Raw genomic sequence first — 16,758 nt, 5'->3', positions numbered from 1 at the left:
GGATAGGAACACTCTTACACTGGAAAACTTCTTTTTAAAAATGTTCATGCTCACCAGATGAGAAAACAAATCTACCCAATTCTTTAGCATATGTTTCTCCCCATTCTGATACATGCTGCTTAGGAAGCATGAAAGCTGGTAATGAGAGCAATACATTAAAAAATACTATGGAGACAAAGCAGGGCGAAATAAAAAATGATACGCTCTGTGATTCATAATGAGAGGGGTAACTGAAAAGCGAGAACATTGCATGTAACAGGGAAACAATTAGTTGCATTAACAGAAAGGTAGGACTGATGACGATTTACACGAAATCCTTAGTGATTGTTACCCACATTGTAAGATGAGGTCTATGTTTCAATGTGGCTCTTAAAACTGTTTTGCCATACCTTCCAGTCTCAGAGTGGCTGTGCTTGAGACTTGACCTACAGCATTGCTGGCCACAAAAGTATAAATTCCTTCGTCTTCTGGAAAAGCTTCAGCAACTTCCAACTGGTAAGTGTCTTCAAACTGAGTCATTTTAAAGAACCGAGATGGCTTGATTTTCTTGTCTTTGCTGTACCAAGACACTTTTAGATCTGTAACACAAAAGGAAAAGGATCTTTAAATTACCCAAAGTGGGTGTTTTTATTTACCTGCAAACACAAAATGGACTATATAGCTGACTAATGTTATATTTATCTAAATAATATGATACTTTTCTTTTGGGCATGCCACATCTGATCGTACATGATTTCTTGTCATTTTAAAGAAGGAAACATGATTTTAGAGAAATCCAGCTTATAGATGGGTTAGAATGTTTGAAATTTTACAATTTTAGTTATATTCTTTGTAATTATTTGCATGTCGTGCGATGGAAGCAAAGATGAGATTTTTACACATTTGGTGACTTTGAGAGAAAGCCTGTCCTGAGAAATAGTGACCTCTCAAGGTGACCGAGACTGTGGTTGCCTACTGAGACAGGAAATGAGGAAAATCTGCTTAGGGAGAAAGAGCCATCAAAATTAGAGCTGAAACGATCAACACTCCATAAGGTCTAAAAGAGATACCACTGAAGGCTGAAGAAAAAAACCTCCACTATTTTGTTACCAATGGGCAAGCATTGGAAGGTCTCAACTCATCAGAAAATAATTTTTAAAACTGAAAGAAAGATTCATGAAATTTGGGCATCTTAGATAAATGTGGCTTTTTTCAAAGTAGCAGTAATAATAAATAATAATATAACTAGCTATTTCCACACAGGATTTGAACCATCTTAATATGATAGAAAATAAAAACCCAAACCAAGGATAAAATAATATATGCTGTTATAGTTTAAGGTGATGTGTACTTTTAAAATAAATTAGTACCCTTTCATTAAAGCAATGACCTTGTAAGTCAAATGTAGATTCAAATTCAGTTACTTGTTTTAAAAGCCAAAATCAAAAGCATCTTCTTTTTGCAATGTGGTCATTATGTTACTTCCTTATCTCAATATGATCCATGGGGATCTTCCAACAGTCCAATCATTTAGCGTTTGCTTGCATTCTTGCCTAACTACTAGTTTATGATGGTTTCCCCCACTTTATAAACAAGTGCCCCTTTTAAAGAAACAAATCTTTCCACTTCCTTAGGTAGCAAGGTGAGATGGGAAATGGTATCCTGACAATACAATTTATAAGCCATGTGACCTTAGACATGCAAGCTACTCTCTGAATAAGTCTTCTGATTTGTAAAATAAGAAGCATAATAATTCATAGGCTATAAAATTGCTGTGTGAATTCCATGACACATAGAGGAAAGGGCTTTATAAACAATACGCACCGTCAGTCATTAAAGCAAGAATAGCTAACCTCACAAGGGATCAGCAATACCTTCAACAACTTGCCAAAAAAACAGGGTCATAGGATATAAAAGTAATATTATCACATAGGATGTAAAAGTCATCCTACAAACACTTGGATTGTTTAGTCCTCAACAGAAAGGGAAGGGTAGAAAGTATTCGTCTTCACAAGAAAGCTTATTTTTCCTGACAACTTCTTCCTTTGGTGAACCGAATGAAGCAGGAGGACAGGCATGGACTGCCTGTAAGAAATGAGCTAAAGGCAAGGTCTGTCCTGGTAGCGGACCCAGTGCTTCCTGCTGGACTTCACTACCTGCGTCAGCCACTGGCTTCCCCTGGCTTCTGTGAGGCTGCCCCACAACCTCTGCTCCTCACCCCCACTACACCCTTGTATTTGGTTCCTGGGTCTCACTCATTCTACCTCCTGAACTCTTGCACAATCTACCCACTTCTTTCTTCTGACTCCCATCATTGGCAACACTTTCCAAGCCTATCCTTATGAAATGAAAGGAGACCAGCCTCTCTGCTGGTTCCTCCCCTCCAGTCTCATCTCCCACAACTGTCCATTCCTCCTTTCATTATCAGTGTTGCTTCTAAAAAGCAAACCTGATCATGTTACTGAGGGATTTAAAAAAATCTCTCAGTGATTCCTCAAAGGAAACAGGAGTCCTAACTAACCATAGACTACCAATACTTTATTGGTATCTGGCCCTTGCCTTCTTTTCTAGCCTCTCAGCTTCCTCATTACAAGACCATATTTAAGCCACTTGTTGATGGCATAAGTGTTCTGGTAAACCTTTACGGCTCTGCAAATGCATTTTCTGTCTGAAGTACCAATGTGCTGAATAAGCCTATTACTTCTTCAGTGTTCCATCCATGCATCTTTCCCCACCTGTCCCCCAGACAGCACTGAGTAGGTGGGCTGTCACAGCACTCACAACCTTGGAATCTAGCCGTGCATCTCCTCGCCTACACACTGAGCTCCAGGAAGCCAGGGACAGGTGTGGCAGCCCTAGAACCTAGCATGATGTCTCAACAGCAGGACACAAATATTGGTGGAATAAAACAAAAGAGATGCTTAAATGAGCGATGGGCATTCCTCACTGCCTAACTAATTTTTTATCATTTCACTTAGCTAGTTGCCACTCTGTGAGCCTCCACAGGATACTGACTCATTACAGAATGAACAGCAGCAAAGAGCTAGATTTATTGTTTCAAAATTCTACTCTTCCAAATTTCTCTGCTACCAGTAGGTGGCACCAGAGACCTTCAGTTGACAACATTTTCACTCATAAAAGCATGACCAGATACCTCGGACCACATTCTGTGCTTTGCTAAGTATTGATTTCCCATAACATGAGACTGGGGCTTCTGCCTACATTTCCCCCACCCAGTTTTAGAAAGTAGAGCTGCATTTACTTTCTTAAGACAAGCTGTGTAAATATTTTCAGTCCGAGGGGCACGAAACAATGTGATTCAGTAAGCTTTTATTTTAAAAAGGCATTTTATGCAATGAATTTAATTTTTGTTACATAGAAAATACATTTATGACAGGATGCTAAAACCTCTGTATATATCTAAATATTACCACAAAGAGAGAGTTAATGATCACATGAATTTATAAAGTCTGTCCAAACATTTAAAGACATTGCCCATATAAAAAAGATTTTTCTTTTGCTATCCCAATTGAGGTCTGGTAAAGATTAGAATGTATTTTTACAACATCCTAAAAGCAAACTATAAAATGACTTACCTAAAAAAGTACTATATAAACATATCTAAGACTACTACTTTAGATAATCCATATTTACATATAATTAATCAAAATATTTCTCTAAAAATTCAAAAAACTGATAAATTACTTAGTGTGACTTTGGTGAATTTAAAATTAAAATTATTTTTTCTTTCTTGTGTTAGTAAGATATTATCAACTCAATTCTCATTTCTTAATATTTAGGGTTTCTCAAACACTATGTTGTGAAGTAATAAAGTTTATAGTATTTATCTATGTTGGTCCCCCCTTACCAGACTTTTATGTTTCTATAATTCCTTCCAGTGGTTGTAATAAAATTAATATATTGAGTACCAGCTACTTGTCAGCCACGTCATACCTATAAGTGCTTTATATACTTTGTATCCTTTAATTATGCTCATAAAATCAAATGGGTCTATTTGGTTTTTAGATCGGCATCTCCAAATCAGAGGAGGAAATCATTAGGTGATAGAAGTATGATAGAAATACTAATTTGTTAAGGAAAATGGCTTCTGGCAAGGTAGAGACTGGGTCATAAACGAATGGGAGAAGCACTATAAACAAAACAAACTTACTAGGAGTGCTGTGAGATGCCCAAGCTGGGAGAATTTCCCTTTGTGGTGGCATATAAAAGCCAAGGAAATGAGAGAAGGATTTTCATCTGGGATAAAGTTGGCTTACCCTGTCAGTCTAAAATCATCATTGGGTAAAAACAGCTCCAAACATTCTGTCTTACTCTACTAAGGTCAGACTCCTGGGGGAACGGGAGGGGCTGATGGTCTTTGGGAAACTTGCAGCAATTGAAAAATCATAACAGCTAACAGACTGAGGGATTACTTTTGGATGGGCACTGTGTGACGTGCTAATGTGGGTTATCTGACACAATCATGATGAATGATCTGAAGCAGTGGATATCAGCCATTAAACAAGCATGCTGTTGTCCAATCAACAATTACTGAGCATCAACTATGTCCAGAGCTATTCTAGGACAAGGATCTACCCCTTGCTTTCACAGAGCTTTCCTTCTAGTAACTACTGCTTTTCAGACACCAGGTTTTCAGTATTAAGAATCCCTGCCCTCATGAAATGTATATTTTATGACAGCAATATTATCCTCACTTTATTCATGAGGGAAAGAGAACCAGAGGAATCATGTCTTTGCCGAAGGTCACACAGTGGAGCTAATTAACCTCCAATTAAAATAAATAAATTTATATTAAAAAAAATAAATGGATGTGCCTTTTCCCACAAGCACTGTCCATAGATTGAACATCTTAAATATAAATAGACTCTTTTTTAAAAACATATATAGATGCTATTATAATTAATTTAATAATGATTGTAGGTTTTGTTGTATTTTTTCAAGAGATAACAAAAGTCTAACTACAACCATAAAGAAAATATGGCATTTTTGCAAGTGTAAAACACTGAAAAACACTGAATTTTTCTTTTAAACACATAGCATGCAATTTATCATCTTTGCCATATTCAGGTGTATAGTCCTAAAAATAGTAGTGGAAAACACTGATCTAATTCTTAATTCAGTAATTCAAGTAAATGTTCTGCAAGATGCCCATAAAACTTCAAATTATGAATAACTGTAAGGGAGGAAGGGATGAGAAAACCTTTTCTTCACTTACATCATTCTTTTTAAATATTAGCAACTCTACCCTTCCTGGTAAACCTACCTGTTCCAGAAACTCTGCATTGAAAGTGGGCTGGCCGTCCCTCAGAAGTGACAGCGTCCTGAAGTGGACTGACGATGGCAGGAGGATAAACTGGCATTTCCTGATCAGGAGACACAACTTCTGGAACTAAAGAAAGGGACCACAAGACTCGTCAGGACTAAGTCACCCTACAGACCTCCCAGAATGAAGCATGTCAATTTCTCTTAATTTATCTGGCCGTGGAGCCCAAAGTTTCCAAGTTGTATAGCAATCTACTTTTAGGACCTCCAAGCTGTATTTTTCAAATGCCCTGGGAGAATGCAAAAACAAGTTTCTTAGGTTTCAGTTTAAGCTGAGAAGTACCAAGGCATTTCTACCTTCCACAGAGAGTGATGCTGAGGTGGTGGCAACTCCGTAGTCATTCCTGGCTTCACAGGTGTAGACGGCCGCATCCTCTGGGAAGGCTTCAATGAGCAAAAGTGTATATTCTTGCCCATCATGAAGGAATTTGCACTTGAAACCAGTGGAAAGCAGCTGCTCTTCCTTATACCAGGAAATTTTGGGTTGCGGTCTGCCGGATATCACAGCACAGAAGCGGGCAGGCTTGCCAGACTGCACGGTAATAGGCTGGAGTTCCTGCAGAATCTGGGGTGGCTCTGGGGCTGGGAAGAAAAGACAGATAACCCATGAAAACACGGGAAAGCACTGGAAAATCCACGTTAGTTCACTACCTGGTGGTTATGTACCCTGAAACAGAAGTTTGGAACTGTGGTATCTTTAATTGTCTTAGAATGTTAGAATATTCTTCACACTAAGAAGGAAAAAAAAAAAGGAATTCTGTCCATAAGTTGAGGGAATACCTTTAGAAAAATACTTTTGATATTTCGGGGTAGGTAGGTGCTTGCAAGTGCTGAGTTTCTCAATATAATATGATCACCCCTTTCCTGGCCGGGATCTGAATTGAGGGGGAGGAGCAGTGGACAGTCCCCTAAAGAATACTGGAACACTTCCACACGCTACCTATTTTTAACAGTCATTGGGCAAATCCCATGGTGAGCTAGTTTATCCCATTCAGGTCTGTTTTGCAAGTATTTGTGTATGTGTCATAGTCATTTTTTAAGATACTGATGCCAAGGAAGTGCAATCATTATGAATGAATGAATGTCATTTTAGATCTAAAGGCAATTAGGTAATTTTTAAAAAAATCAGCTTTCCTGTTGGGCTAATCAGAACATATTCTTGGTGTCATGATGACTGAGGGAAACTGAGAGGCTCATGAGCCTAGAAATGACTTCTGTGAGGCTGGTTTCTGACACAGTCATGGGGGAAGACCTTTATTACCCTGTGCTCGGATTCTCTACCACTAATACAGAAATAATAATAACCGAACCATGACTGGTCCTCCAGGGCCTGAGGGAATGTTGGCAGTATGGTTCATTTTTATGAAACTTGAGATTTCTCTTAGCGTTCCTTCATCTGTCTCAGGAGTATTTGTTCAGACAGATAGGACTCACGGTCAGGACAGGAACGGAGGTTGCATTTTCTGTGTGTATGGAGGCTAGCCTCAGAACTCCAGCCTCATTCAGCTCAAAGTTTCCTCCTAAGAAAAGTCGGTGGTTTAACGGTGCTCCTCTGATTTGGCAGCATGTGAAATTCCCCTCTAAAGTCAGAGCCCCTGGAACTCCCCTGTGGCTCTCTAGATTCTCCCTGGCACACCCTACTAGAGGTGGAAATGCCCCATTGCTTGTTAGAGCTACGAGTGCTCAAGCAGTTAGGGCCAAGGGCAGAGAACCAGAACACTGATTGCTCGACCTAGAGACCCACGTGGGGTCTAGCAAGACACGTGGGGTCTATACTAGACATGTGGGGTCTAGTATAATTGACACGCAGAGAAGGTTTGACAGTGTTGACTGACCGAATAAGAACCTAGTCATTAGGTGCTTTCTAGAAATGACATTTTAGCCCTTTTCAAAGCTGCCATCCCTTTTCCACAGGTGTAACATGAAAATACATGTAGCCCCAAACACAAGCACCATGGGTTCTTGAGAAATTGCCCAGGAACTACCAGAAGTTTAGTAAATTGAAGTATGGGGGATCACTACAGATGGATGAACAGACATATTAACATCTCCACCTACCATTGACATAGAGAGTAACGGAACTCCTGTTCCTTCCTGCTACGAAGGTGTATTCACCGGCATCACTGTGCCTGGTCTCAGAGATAAACATCCGGTGGATTCTTCTCTCCACCACATACTGGTGTCGTTCCTGAACTTGGAAATTGATTTCGATGCCATCTTTATACCAGTGGGCATCAACGTCATCTTCATTGACCTCAAACTCAACAACAGCACGTTGTTTCTCAATAACCTTTGGATGGAGCAACAGAAAAAGAACACTGAAGTCCTGGTTTCCTCGTGGTTTTAACCTGTTTCTAAACCAGCTCATTTGAAGAGCATTTCAAACCCACACATGATGATATAGGAAGTTGACTTGTTATAGCACTCTCTCAATTTTCCCTCCCTGTCCTTGGACAAATGGAGCCCACACTTCTTTTGCAGAGAATTATGCTTATGTCTTCACAGAGACAATGATTTCATCCTTAAATGTTCACTTCTTAGTTTATCATAACAGAAATGACACTTTACCTCCGAGGGCTGTCATCACAGACAAAGCCCTTTTAAGTTTCTACTCAATTTGATTTCATATGATGTAAACAATAAACCTTGTGACTTAGGCAGGAACTATTATCCTCATTTTTTAAAGTGAGGAAATAAAGGCTCAGAATTGGACAGCAGAGGAGGATGGACATATCCAGGTCATCTGAGTCTTCACTGAAGGCGTTTTCACTATGGACTAAGGCCTGTGATGCCCGGCTCTTAGTGGATGAGCAATATCGTAATGTGAACTCAAGTACTGCTTCTGTTCACATATTACCCACATTACACCGTGTCGGAAGACTGGCACCCCTGAGGACAAGCTCTACACATGCAGTCAAGAGCGAAGGTGTTTTCTCAGCATCCAGCTGAGAATCCAGCTTTGCTCAGAGGGTGTGTCCCCAGCTAAGTCCCTAAAGAACTGCCTTTCCACAGTAGAAGGCTTCTAGAAAAAGCCACCTTGTTCTGAAGTCCCTAAATTCCAGTTGCTGTGCAAACACCACAATTTAAATTTCAGTTCTTTTCAAGTTGGTGCTGCTTGGCAAGTGGCCACTTATCAGACAGTGAAGTTTCTGCAGATGCTTTCATTAAAGTATTTAGACAGCTGTGAAGGACACACTTATCCCCTAAGTGAGAGGAAACTGTGACTAAGTTGCTATCAGTATAAGAGCGTTAAGCCAGTAGGGATAAGCTAATTGCATTTTTTTAGAAGACAGTGGTTGGAAAATTTTAAAGTCAAAAAATTTGACAAAATGATAGATTAGGTGCTATTGATGATACCTCTAAAAATTCAGCACGTGGACAATTACCTGAACCTCCCTTTTAATGCTTCGGATGCGAACATCTCTGCCCTCGACAAAGAGGTTGGCACTGGACATGTTACCCCCAGCCACCACTGTGTACTTCCCGGCGTCGGACATCCGCGTGGATGGGATCAGCAGGCGGTGGACGTACTTCTCCTTCTGTATCTTTATTCTGTGGAGGAGATGGAAATTGGGGTTTAATGTATGATGACTCAAAGGGAACTGGGAATCACTGGGGGTGGCACAACACACCAACGGACCTGTCCACTAGCTGCAGCTCCTGGCCATCTTTCATCCACTGCACGGTGATGTCAGGCTCAGAAACTTCACATTCAAACATGGCTCGCTTCTTCTCGAGAACCTTAATGTCCTTAATGTGCTTCCTAAATTCTATATGACGAGCTGCAGGATAGCATGTAAAAGAATTAACCTTTCTAACAGCTTTGCCAAGATATGATTACATACTATACAATTCACCCACTGAAAGCATAGGTCAGGGGCTTTCAGTATATTTAGAATTGTACAGCCATCACCATAATCAATTTCAAGGCATACTCATTACTCCCAAAAGAAACCACGTATCTCTTAGTCATAACCTTCCAGACCCCGTGCACTGCTCTTCCCGGACACTTAGGCACAAATCTATGTCTCTATTGATTTGCACATTCTGAACTCTTCCTGTAACTGGATTCATATAATATGTGCTTCTTTATAACTAGCTTCTTTCACTTGGTATAAGGTTAAGGTTCATTCATGTTGTAATATTTATCAGTACTTCCTTATTATTACTAAGTAATATTTCATTGCATAGATATACCTTATTTATTCATTCATTAGCTGACGCACTAACATTTTTATGTAGTGTGTTTGACATTTCTTTTTATGGATATGACATTTATGAAACCATACCTTCCACATAAAGAGTGGCTGTCGAGGTAGCTTTTCCAGCCACAAAGGTGTACTCAGCGGCATCCCCAAAGTGGACATTCCTGATATTCAGTGAGTGGGTGAGCTTTTTGGTTCGCATCTGGCACCTGTCAGTTGATTTGATCTCCACACCATTCTTTAGCCATTTGTAAGAGATGCCTTCATAGTTCACTGTCACCTCGAAGGTAATGGTGTCTTTTTCTTCAGCATTGATGTCCTTCAGCATGGATGTAATCATGATTGCTGCAAAAGGGGAAGCAAATATACCCAAGGAGATCTCATGTCAGTATGGCATGGGTTATAACAAGCACAGAGCAAAAACTTGGAATGTCTTTAACACATCTGTTTAAGTGATCACAGTTCAGAGAGGTACCGCTCTACAGGATTATGCCAAGTGACAGGGGAACAGAAAAAGCAAGCAACAGACACTGGAGCATCTTTATAGACAGTCTTTGAATGCTAAGCAAAAATTTTATCCAGATACCTAACTCAGTGTGAACACAGTAGATGAGGAAGAAAAAGTGCAGGCTATGGGGTGATGAGTCCACTGGGTATTCTCTATATATATGTATTTACTTACGGGTCACTTTGAGGGTGGCGCTGACTTGGTCATTGCCACAGACAAACGTGTATTCTGCCGAGTCCTCCGTGCTGGTGTTCATGATGATTAGCTGGTGGAGTTTTCCCTGCACCACAATCTTGAACTTTTCACTCATCTCAATCTCCACGCCATTCTTCAGCCACATGGAAGGTACATTGAAGTGGGAGACCTCACACTCAAAGGAGGCAGTTTTGGTCTCAGGCACCTCAATGTTTTTCATGGTTTTTGTAATATGTAATGCTTGGGAAAAATCAGAGAGCACTCTGGTTAATATATATGTAATTTTTTTTAAGATGAAGCAAACAAATAAGACCACCTAGCAATGCGGCCAGGGCTGTCTCATACTTACTCTCCACAAATAGCTTTGCTTTGCATTCCAGTTGCCCCACCACAGCTGTGTACTCCCCAGCATCCGAGGGGGAGATATGCTGCAGCATCAGTTTGTGGACCTTCCTTTCTGAGACCAGCCTGTGTTTGTCACTCGGCTTAATCTCCACATTCTTGTGGAACCATTTTACTGGCACTGTGTCATGGGAAACGCTAACTTCAAAGGAAACGGTGGCATTTTCCAAGGCAGTCACATCCTTTGGCTTCTTAATGATCTTGACGGCTGATGGGAAAAGATGAAGCCATTTAGAGATACGCTTCACTTCACGGTAACCATGAGGTGGCGACTTGTCAAGTGCTTATAAGTCAACTTACTCTCAACGTGCAGTCTGGCGCTGGCTCCCAGCTTTCCAAGCTTGAAGCCATAAACAGATTCGTCCGCCACAGCACAGTTTTTAATTCTCAGAGAGTAAACTGTTCCTTTGACTGAGACAGTGTACTTGTCACTGGATTCCAGCACAACTCCGTTTCTGATCCACTGGACACCTTTTACGTTAGGGTGTGTGAGCTCCACCGTGAAAACAGCATCCTGTGTCTCTGTCACCGTGAGGTTCTTCAGAGTCTTCTTAATTTTGACAGCTGAGGACAAATTTATGATTGGTTTAGGAAATAAAGATGATACCATCAAGTAAGAAAATTCCTGAATAAGATTGTTACCTGGCCATCTTGCAAATAAATGGTTATCAACAATTTTTGTAGTTATGCAGCATCTCTAGAGTTTTTAAAAGACACTTTGCTATTACTCTGGAAAACCTAGGGTACAGTTTGAAAAGTACATTGTACAATGATTTTTCTATACTTGAATGAGATGAAGTTTGTTTAGCTGTATACTGGGCTTTACCGGTGGCTTGATGGTAAAGAGTCTGCCTGCAGTGTGGGAAACGTGGGTTCAATCCCTGGGTCGGGAATGTCCCCTGAAGAAGGAAATGGTAACCCACTCCGATATTCCTGCCTGGAAAATCCCATGGACAGAGAAGCCTGGTAGGCTACAGTCCATGGGGTCACAAAAAGTAGGACACGACTGAGCAACTTCACTTAGCTGTATACCAATAGCTTAGTCAATGGATTGGAGGAGGATGAAAGAAGACTAGAGAATAAGAGCATCTAATTTGCTGTTTCATAGAGTTGGAACCTAAGACATGGCTTCTTCACATAAACTCAGAAGCAATTTTGCACCTGTGGTATATGGCTCAGAAAGTTCAAGAGTTTATAATGATTTTACAAAATGAGGATTTATGGCATCCAAAATGATTAAACTGTTTGACTTTTAGATAACTGTCAAAAACCCAACATGATTTGAAATGGGTCACTCTGTTGTTATATCACTGACCTTCAACTTTGAGTTTGGCAGATGTTTTGGAAGTGGCCACCTTGTAGGTGTATTCTCCAATGTCGTCTAGTTTGGTGGCAGCAATGATAAGTCTCCTTTTGCGGCCATCAGATTCACTTCTGATGGTTTTACTCAGCGGTAGGTGTTTGCCATCCTTCAACCATTCGCCTTCAGAATCTGGGTTGGCAACTTCACACTCAAACACAGCTTCCTGGGACTCAGCTACAGTCTGATCTGTGAGTGGCTTAGAGATGGCGCCCCCTTTGGAACAAGAGAAATACAAGTGTGAGTCTTTAAAAAATATTTTAACAATAAAGAGATCTTTGCACAACTAAATAACAAGTCTTAAAACATAATTTTGCACATCATGAAAATTTCTAATAAAATTATTTTTACCCACACTGAGAAGATATCATAGAAACCTCTCATTCTAAGTAAGTATGTATTCTAAGTATGTACCCAGGGAAACTACTAGAATCAGGAAGGGTTTGCAAACGGAAAAGCAACTGTTAACTTATACAGAATTCTGAGAACTCCAATGTGAGGCACACTTCATGGATGGCCTGTAACTCAGTTTATTCTTCAAAAGCATTCTGTTTAGTCTTCTAAGGATGATTTCCTTAAAACATGTCTAATAGTTGACTGGGAAAAAAATCTGCTCAACAAAACTATAGTCATCAACGTCTGTAAAAGATTGGGGATTCCCATATACTGAAAGTCACTGTTACCTCTTCCGTGAAGCTCCATTGCCTCCAATGCCATCAGCTACTGGCAGAAATAATTACTCCTTCAGCAAGTTAGTTGCTAATGTATCTGTCCCTCTCTGAATTGTGAATTCCTCAAAAGAAATAGCATGCCTTATTAATTTCTGTATCCTGAGTTCCTAGCAGCATTTGGCCTGTGGCAGTTACTTTAAAAATGTTGGGTAAGATCACATACAGGCTCAGAGTTTTTTCTTGTTTTCACACATTTAAAAACATGTATCAAGTACAGAATCTGAAATTTTGTTTTTGGAAGTTTTCATGGTCAAATCTGTGAGGAAATCATATAATGTGATAAAGTATAAGCCATAAAATTTTTATACCAAAGAAGACACACCATTCCCATTTGACTTGCTTATACACCAGATGCCACGGACTGTATAATTTAATCTCAATGTCATATTCCATCTCCTCAAAACCTAAATTGTAATGCACCAAATTAATGATGACTTCTAGTTGTTTCTTGACAATTGGTTTAGACTTTTGATTCCTTATTTTAAAGCTAGTGACTTCTGCCGAGAATGGTTTACTTCATGTTAAGGAAAAAGACATATAGACACACCCAATGAGGTATATTTTTAAAATATTCATTGGGCCCAGTAATAGTGTAAAGGGAACAAAAATGAATGAAACAGGGCATAAAAAATGAATACATCTTTACAGTAGGAAAGTTTGATCAATCAAACTTGATCCAACAAACATTTATCAATCTATCATGTACAACGTATTGGATTATATGAAGATGAGGAAGAAGCAACTCCAGACTTTGGAGGTATCTGCTCAAGTGTGGGAAGAAGAAATGGAGAATAAAGCAAGTAGATGAGTATGGGTCATGAAAGAAACACACAGAGAGCGATACTGTGGTTGGAGGAGTAAGATCTACAAATGAGAAGATCAAGGAAGGTTGTGCAGAGGAGATGGCATTTGAGTTATGACTTCCTGGAAGAATATTTCGAATTTAGGCTGATGAGAGCAGTGTTGAAGGTATTACTGGTTGACAACAACAAAAGCAGGAAACTGCGGGGAATAAGGAAGGAAACGGGTAATGGTTTCTTAAGTTAAAACAACTGCTCCATTTAAGAACTTATAATTTATAATTGTACTAACCTGCCACGGTAAGTTTTCCAGATGTCCTATTTTCTCCAGCATAAAATGTATATTCTCCTTCATCATCTTTCATCATGTTTAGAACTGTCAACTTATATATTTTCCCATGAGCTTCAATTTTATATTTAGAACTGGGTTTGATTTCCTTGTCCTTAAAATTCCACAAGACATCAATTCCTGAGTGGGACAGTTCAACTTCCAAGACCACATTTTGGGTCTCTGTACAGGTAAGGTCACGAAGACCTCTGATAATTTTAATTTCTGGGGGAAAAATATAATCGTCACTTGGTTACTATTACACTGGGAAAATAGAATGCTTAAGACAATATTAAGTGAGATGGAAGAATTCTTACTTTCTACAGAGAGATCACAGCTGGTTTCAACTCTGCCAACCACCAGCTTGTAAGGTCCTTCATCTGAAGCGTGGGTCCGGTTAATCACAAGTCGCTGCTTCGTGCCTTTGACAATGGCATGCACGCGATCATCAGGCTTGATTTGTTCATCATTTAAGTACCATTTAACAGAAGTCACATCAGGGACTGAGACTTTACATTCGAGCACAGCCTTGGTGCCCTCAAGCACATTAACATCTTTTAAAGGTGTTATCACATCAACACCTGCAAAATCACACACACGAAAGATTTGTGAATACAAATTTTTGTCGGAAATATGTGCTCGCTTGACAGCACAGATATAAGACCATGTAAGTCGCACTCACTGTAGACAGAGACGCGCCCATGGGTTGACAGTCCAAGGGAAGGAATGGTGAAGGAGTAATGGCCAGCGTCCTCCTTAGTCATGTCTTCAATAAGCAGCATGTGGGACTGCTTGTCTATCACAATGTGAACCCTGTCACCCGGCTGCACTTCTTCGCCATCTTTCATCCAGACACCTTCCACATTCTCTAAGGAGACTTTAACTTCAAGCTGAACAATGTCACCCTCGCAGACTTTTTGATCACTGACTCCTTGTAGGATGGCGATGGGGCGAGCTGTGAAAATATGGGGGGAGAAAAGAACGGTATGATTTATTATCAATAAACCATAATGCTGCTTGCTACAGGCTGAAAAGAAGGAGGTGGCTTACGTTTCATCTTTAGTTTACAGGTTGTCTTTTTCCCGTCGACAACAAAGCTGTATTCTCCCTGGTCCTCTTTCGTCACGTCCTTGACTGTGAGGTTCTGACGTCCACGGCGAGATGTAATCGTGTACTTACCATTGGATTTAAGCTCCACACCCTTATGATACCATTTGCCTTCTATATTTTCTGGGGTTATAATGCATTCTAACTCCCCTGAAAATGATTCTGGAACCTCTATGTCCTGAAGTTCTTTCACGAACTCAACAACTGCACCTGAATTACGAGATAAGGAGAAGTTAATTTCTCTGGAGAGTTACGTATCTAGACTTAGACGAAAAATTAAATTATCTGTAAATCTCTTATGTCTCCCATCAGGCATATTCTTAATATCTAACTTCTGGATTGAGAAATAAATTGTCAATAAAAGGATTTAAGTTTTACATTATTTTTAATAAAGCAAGGAATTATAATTCAAAAAAATTTTTAAAACAAGACATCAAAATAACCTCACTTTAAAAATATCCCAATTGTCAACATTCTTAACTAGTATTATACAGTCATGATTCTTGGTATGAAGCTTATATTTAATTCATAGGTAATGCAGATGAAACCACCCTTATGACAGAAAGTGAAGAAGAACTAAAGAGCCTCTTGATGAAAGTGAAAGAGGAGAGTGAAAAAGCTGACTTAAAGCTCATCATTCAGAAAACTAAGATCATGGCATCCGGTCCCATCACTTCATGGGAAATAGATGGGGAAACAGTGGAAACAATGGCAGACTTTATTTTGGGGGGCTCCAAAATCACTGCAGATGGTGACTGCAGCCATGAAATTAAAAGACGCTTACTCCTTGGAAGGAAGGTTATGACCAACCTAGACACCATATTAAAAAGCAGAGACATTACTTTGCCAACAAAGGTCTGTCTAGTCAAGGCTATGGTTTTTCCAGTGGTCAAGTATGGATGTGAGAGTTGGAAAGAAAAGCTGAGTGCCAAAGAATTGATGCTTTTGAACTGTGGTGTTGGAGAAGACTCTTGAGGGTCCCTTGGACTGCAAGGAGATCCAACCAGTCCATCCTAAAGGAGATCAGTCCTGGGTGTTCATTGGAAGGACTGAGGTTGAAGCTGAATCTCCAATACTTTGGCTACCTCATGTGAAGAGCCGACTCACTGGAAAAGACCCTGATACTGGGAAAAATTGAGGGCAGGAGGAGAAGGGGATGACAAAGGATGAGATGGTTGGATGGCATCACCAACTCAATGGACATGAGTTTGGGTAAACTCCAGGAGTTGGTGATGGACAGGGAGGCTTGGCTTGCTGCGGTTCATGGTGTTGCAAAGAGTTGGACATGACTAAGTGACTGAACTGAACTGAACTGAATCCTTTTTAGGGGGTGACAATTGCATAGCTAATTTTATCACATAATAAAAGTAACTCTAAAACTTGAGTAAACAACAAAAGCATTATTTACTACCTTCGACAATAAGTTTAGCTGTTGTTTTCACGTTTTCATCTTCGACAAGTACACAACTATAGTCTTCAGCATCAGATGTGTCGATCATTAGCACAGAGAGGAAGTGAACTTTCCTGTCAGAGTGCATCCTATATTTATCTCCTGTGTGAATCTCCACACCATCTTTATACCATTTCACTTTGACAAATGGCTCTGAGGTTTCACATTCAAAGGTTGCCATGGTGTCTTTTTCCTTAGCAACAACATCTTGTAATTCCTGTGTAAAAGTGATCAATTGCTTGGCTACAAGAGAAAAAGGGGGGGATAAAGCACATTAAATTGAATACACAATTTGGGTAATGGAAAAGAAAATTAAGACAATACACTATTGGATATTCACAGATAAATAA

General features: G+C 39.9%; 1 protein-coding gene across 12 annotated transcripts in view; it reads right to left on the bottom strand.

Annotated features, from left to right (window-relative positions):
* TTN (titin) overlaps nucleotides 1–16,758 on the bottom strand; it is a 276,227-nt gene that overhangs the window by 226,494 nt on the left and 32,975 nt on the right. For all 12 annotated transcript variants that reach the window (XM_027556470.1, XM_027556566.1, XM_027556480.1 and 9 more), the window contains exons 28-43: nucleotides 16,370–16,651; nucleotides 14,902–15,168; nucleotides 14,534–14,806; nucleotides 14,169–14,432; nucleotides 13,816–14,076; nucleotides 11,948–12,208; nucleotides 10,933–11,196; nucleotides 10,580–10,840; nucleotides 10,210–10,470; nucleotides 9,612–9,872; nucleotides 8,963–9,104; nucleotides 8,709–8,874; nucleotides 7,381–7,612; nucleotides 5,620–5,904; nucleotides 5,264–5,389; nucleotides 390–578 (exon numbers count right to left, since the gene is read on the bottom strand). In XM_027556470.1, coding sequence (XP_027412271.1) covers nucleotides 390–578; nucleotides 5,264–5,389; nucleotides 5,620–5,904; nucleotides 7,381–7,612; nucleotides 8,709–8,874; nucleotides 8,963–9,104; nucleotides 9,612–9,872; nucleotides 10,210–10,470; nucleotides 10,580–10,840; nucleotides 10,933–11,196; nucleotides 11,948–12,208; nucleotides 13,816–14,076; nucleotides 14,169–14,432; nucleotides 14,534–14,806; nucleotides 14,902–15,168; nucleotides 16,370–16,651 — 3,795 coding nt within the window. The remainder of the gene's footprint in view (nucleotides 1–389; nucleotides 579–5,263; nucleotides 5,390–5,619; nucleotides 5,905–7,380; nucleotides 7,613–8,708; nucleotides 8,875–8,962; nucleotides 9,105–9,611; nucleotides 9,873–10,209; nucleotides 10,471–10,579; nucleotides 10,841–10,932; nucleotides 11,197–11,947; nucleotides 12,209–13,815; nucleotides 14,077–14,168; nucleotides 14,433–14,533; nucleotides 14,807–14,901; nucleotides 15,169–16,369; nucleotides 16,652–16,758) is intronic.

Source organism: Bos indicus x Bos taurus, chromosome 2 (assembly GCF_003369695.1).
Source record: "Bos indicus x Bos taurus breed Angus x Brahman F1 hybrid chromosome 2, Bos_hybrid_MaternalHap_v2.0, whole genome shotgun sequence".
In the NCBI taxonomy this organism is placed as follows: domain Eukaryota; kingdom Metazoa; phylum Chordata; class Mammalia; order Artiodactyla; family Bovidae; genus Bos; species Bos indicus x Bos taurus.
This window is presented reverse-complemented; position numbering and strand designations above follow the sequence as displayed.